We start from the raw sequence: 5,341 nt of genomic DNA, 5'->3' as shown, positions 1-5,341 counted from the left end.
ATTTCGTCTAAAAATTCATCCCACTAAAAATTCTTTCTAGTTCAAAGACGAATAAATACCCGTCTTAAAAAGATATAGACGAAATAAATACCCACGAATTCGGACAGTATAGCACTCTTAGATCCCACACATCTCTTTCCTCAGCATTTTGTGTGCTGTTACATATTTTTTTTTTGTGTTGAATATTTTATGGATCGCTGAACAGTGATGACTAATTTCTTCGTTGTCTAAACTTACAGTCAACGAATATCTTTTGAACATTTCACTTTTATATCAAAATTAATTTAATTTAATTAATTTTCGATTTTAATTAAGTCTTCCTTTCAACACCTAACTTATAGACGTTCAATTAATATTATCCTTTACACCCATCAATAATCATTAAATTGCAACTTGCTCACCACTTGCATTTTTCAATTCCCATTCAATTATTCCGCATGACAATTGTAAAATAGTATAAAAAAGCATTTTATTCAAACGGTTTTCATTTTCAAATATAAAATTAATTATTTAAAATTTTAGTATATTTAATATATTAAAATGTATTAATTTTCTTATAATAATTTTTAATAAAATATGTTTTTACAATATGTTTTCAAATATTATTTTAAAATCATACTAGCAAAATCTATCTTATTGTTTTAAACATACATTTTAAAAACATAACAACTTATTTGTTTAAATATACTTAAAAGCATAGTATTAGAATACATTTTAGAAACACTCTTGGAAGTTGGAAATTGACTGGTCGAAAAACTTTGAATACTTTTATAATTTCAGATTCAGTGCTCATTAAATAAGAGGCTCGGACTCCTAAACTTGAAAATAAAAAAAATATAATAAAGAGGGTAAATTTTCTTTTTAAACATAAAAAACAATACAATCTTTCGTTAATGATAATAAACCACATCTATTCTCACTTCCATTGTTGGTTATTAATCCAAAGCCTTTCTTTTTCTTCCTCCATAGCAATTCCCACCATTTTTTTTGCTACACTTTTTATCTGGGATACTGTACTTTCAAACTTTCATTATTTTTCTTGTTGAATTTGGTACTGGATTTGGGTTCAGCTTCGTTTTTCTCTTGTCATGGCTCTCAATTTGCCTTCCCCAGCTGAAGTCAAGTCTATTTTCTTCACTGATTCCTTCAAGTCTAACATCCTCACTGCAAAGTTTCCAGGTTCTCTTAGTTTATTCCTCTAAAGTTCTCAACTTTATAGAAGAAGAGGAAGAAATTCGATGTGTTTGAATTTGTCTTGGTTCGGTTTGGTTTGATTTTTGGTTTCCTTCAAATTATGCTCACTTTCCATTTTTTCCCCTTTTTTGTTAGGTACCCTCCATTTTTTTTATGCTATTGCTACTGTTGTTGTGTTATTACATAGTATGATTTTTTGTTTGTTGAATGTTGAACCTTGTTTTTTTTTCTTTTAATTAATATTGAACCATTGGCTTTAGTTTTTGTTTTGATGGTCATTGCATAGTACATGGTGATTGGGTGGTTGACTTTTCCATGACCATTTTGATGTTTCAGGTCATTTTGCTCTGAAAAGAAAATACTGTGGAGCTGCAGCAGGAAGAAGAGTTTCCTGCTCAGTGCAGGTACCACCACCACCAGCATGGCCAGGAAGGGCGGTCCCGGAACAGAACCGCAAGACTTGGGAGGGGCCGAAACCCATCTCAATCGTCGGAAGTACTGGTTCAATCGGAACTCAGGTATAGGTGGAAATGGAATATCACTCTAGCATAGAATCATAGCATTACAAACTGTGTCATAGCTATCTATTGGAATGAGATGTAATCTAAGATCAGATGCTTTCTGGACTTGTGATATATTGTGTGTTTGCAAGAATTTTTCGGAAGTAGTTTGTGTTTTTAGTGCTACAATTCAAAAGAATGTGTTTACTACTTGTATATGTAGTTTGACTTGGCTTTGTTTCTTGTTCCTTGATTTGATGTGATTCATCTTTGCTCTTATGTTTTTGTAGACACTCGATATCGTTGCTGAGAATCCAGATAAGTTCAAAGTTGTGGCACTTGCTGCAGGTTCGAACGTAACGCTTCTTGCAGATCAGGTAAATACTTTCTCTCAAGCATGTACTAGAATTTTGGATTCATTTGTCCTGCTACCAATCAAATCAAATCTTAAAACTAAATATTTTCAATGGAGTTCCCTGTGATTCACTCCCTTGAGTTTTCCTTTTAATTTGAGTAGATAATTCATGAAGACTAAAATTTTGAAAAGTTAAATTCCTTAATATAAGGCTTTGTCGTGTCTCTAATAATTGTGATATACCAACTGGAGAAAGAAAGACTAATCTCTTTGAATATTTATGTCTCGCAGGTTAAGAGATTTAAGCCTCAACTCGTTGCTGTAAGAAATGAATCCCTAATTGCTGAACTTAAAGAGGCTTTGGCTTCCGTTGAACAAAAGCCTGAGATCATCCCTGGAGAGCAGGGAGTTATTGAGGTTGAACTCTTGTTTCTTCATATGATATAATGTGGCTTAGAGAGCCAATATTGTTTTTTCACAAGCTTTTATATTTTCAGGTTGCTCGTCACCCGGATGCTGTTAGTGTAGTCACAGGAATAGTAGGATGTGCAGGACTAAAGGTAACCCATTTTTTATTTCCTTCCCTGTTTTTGATCATTTTGCCTAAGCAATCAGTTTCCAACATAACAACATCATTATTGTTTTTTCAGAAGAAAATTGACCCCATTAACGCATTGAAGTTACTGAATATTGTTGTATGCGTAATAACATAGCTTGTTTACTGGAAACAACAGTTAGATAAGAGAGACACAACAGAAGTATAAGAAACTGTTGATATCATTAAAGTTAGAATTCCTTTTTATATTAACGAAGTCCATACTTAAGATGCTGAAGTAGAGATGGTATTTGTTATAGCTTATCGGATAACAGATATTAGAAAGCTGAAGTTCCTCTCATTATTTTATTATTAGCCAACAGTTGCTGCAATTGAAGCAGGGAAAGACATAGCATTGGCCAACAAAGAGACATTGATTGCTGGAGGTCCTTTTGTTCTTCCTCTTGCTAAAAAGCATAATATAAAAATACTCCCAGCCGATTCAGAACATTCTGCCATTTTTCAGGTATAAAAAAGCACATAATCTATAAAAATTTGTGTCTACAACAAGATCAATGACAAAAGAACAATTTTGTATCATCCTAATCCACTTCTTGCTGCGAAAACTGAAAAGCATTTTCTTTGCTTCAGTGCATCCAGGGGTTGACAGAAGGTTCACTTAGGAGAATTATTTTAACTGCATCTGGAGGTGCTTTCAGGTGTGTAGAATAAACCTAACATGTCTCAACTTTTCCGTTTTTCATTTCACAAGAGTCATAGTTTAACTGTTTCTCTAGATAATCAAATGTTCCGTTTTTAAGTGTGTCTTCTTGGTGATCATAGGGATTGGCCTGTTGAAAAACTGAAAGATGTTAAAGTTGCTGATGCATTAAAACATCCCAACTGGAATATGGGGAAAAAGATAACCGTGGACTCGGCTACCCTTTTCAATAAGGTTTTATTCCTTTTGTCAACATATCGTATTAAAAGATTCTTCTTACATATCTGTTTAATTATATAATCTAGATTTCCTTGTTATAAAGGTAATTTTCTTCATAACAGGGTCTAGAAGTAATTGAAGCACATTACTTGTTTGGAGCTGACTATGATAATATCGAAATTGTCATTCATCCACAATCTATCATACATTCCATGATAGAAACACAGGTTTGACCCTTATACTATACTGGTTTTCTTCATCTTTGTAATATCTCTTCAGATATATGGAGTTGATAATGAATAGTTTGTTAACATATATATCATCAAAAGAATAGAAGAAATGATAGATTATTTTAAATTTCAGGATTCATCAGTTTTGGCACAGTTGGGGTGGCCTGATATGCGTTTACCGATCCTCTATACTATGTCATGGCCCGAGAGAATTTACTGCTCTGAAATAACTTGGCCTCGCCTTGATCTTTGCAAGTAATACCATTTTCCCCTGCATCTTACATATTTCAAGATCTTCAAATTATCTATAGTCTACCCACACTGAAGAAAATAGACCAATCCACTTGAAATAGAGTTGTAAATTTTGAGACCGTTCTTGTTACGAATGATCAGACGATGAACAATGATCCTATAACTTCCACTACACCATATGCCATCCATTTCTATCATGAAATTTCATGATGTAAAATGAAGTATTTAATTAAATGGGATTGGGCACAGAAAATTTGTTCTTGTATTTTTTGTTTGACTGAGCCATATTTGAAATGTGTGATGATTCAGGCTTGGTTCTTTAACATTTAAAGCTCCCGACAATGTCAAATATCCATCCATGAATCTTGCCTATGCTGCTGGTCGTGCTGGAGGCACGATGACAGGAGTTCTTAGTGCAGCAAACGAGAAAGCTGTAGAAATGTTTATTGATGAAAAGTAAGAATTTCACATATTTTACGCACAAGCATTGCTTTATTTCCTTGCCAATAATGCAGCTCAGTATTTTTATTATATTAATTCTTTTACAAAGAATTCGCGGCTACAAATATATCCAAGTCCCATAGGTGTTTGGCATAGGTGTTTGGTAAGCAGTGTAAATTGAAATTCTCTTCTCAACCCCCATTTTTTCCCCTCTACTTGCAGGATCAGCTATTTGGATATCTTCAAGGTTGTGGAGCTAACATGTGAGAAGCATCAAGAGGAATTGGTAACATCACCTTCGCTCGAGGAAATCGTTCACTATGACCTTTGGGCTCGAAAATATGCTGCTAGCTTGCAAAGCTCTTCCAGCTTCACTCCAATTCCTGCATGAACAGCACTAATTTGATTTAATAAATTGGGGGCAATTGAAGAATTGTATACAATGTAGAATGATGCATTCCTTGGATATTGGCAAGTTTAAGGCTCTGAATTTTGATTATTCCAATGCTTTAGATTTTTGCACATTTTTAATAAGAAACTCATTTTTCTGTCTGATAATCACAACTGAATGTAGACCTTGATTTATGTTTTTCTTGACAAAACTGGTCTCCTTTCAACAAAATAGATCAAATTAAAAGGTTGAGCATCTTCTTGGGTGGCAAATGACAACGGTTTTCAATGGAGTGGTCTTGAATTTGAGCTTGAGGGAATGCTCAAGCGTTTATTTGTTAAAGCCTAACGGTTCGTAGGTCTTTCTAGGCTAGGTTATGGAAATCAAGATAACTAGTGAGTTCATGTAAAATTAACTGGGATTAGGTTAGAGATTTTCAATGGATTGAAAAAATAAAGTTGAAAAGTGAAATTTAAGTAAAATGTCAATAGTTGCTTACCTAT

At 33.6% G+C, this 5,341-nt stretch overlaps 1 protein-coding gene across 1 annotated transcript; it reads left to right on the top strand.

Annotated features, from left to right (window-relative positions):
- The first annotated feature begins 903 nt into the window (after positions 1-903).
- LOC107491724 (1-deoxy-D-xylulose 5-phosphate reductoisomerase, chloroplastic) lies at positions 904-5,005 on the top strand. Its single transcript, XM_016112641.3, has 12 exons — positions 904-1,179; positions 1,531-1,712; positions 1,985-2,071; positions 2,341-2,466; positions 2,547-2,609; positions 2,961-3,110; positions 3,236-3,303; positions 3,428-3,539; positions 3,647-3,751; positions 3,888-4,009; positions 4,316-4,462; positions 4,670-5,005. Exons 1-12 carry the CDS (start codon positions 1,089-1,091, stop codon positions 4,836-4,838), a joined length of 1,422 nt encoding a protein of 473 aa, XP_015968127.1. The 5' UTR covers positions 904-1,088; the 3' UTR covers positions 4,839-5,005.
- Positions 5,006-5,341: the final 336 nt, after the last annotated feature.

This window comes from Arachis duranensis, chromosome 1 (genome assembly GCF_000817695.3).
Source record: "Arachis duranensis cultivar V14167 chromosome 1, aradu.V14167.gnm2.J7QH, whole genome shotgun sequence".
Lineage (NCBI taxonomy): Eukaryota > Viridiplantae > Streptophyta > Magnoliopsida > Fabales > Fabaceae > Arachis > Arachis duranensis.
The sequence above is the reverse complement of the archived record's forward strand: the minus strand, read 5'-3'. Positions and strand labels throughout refer to the sequence as shown.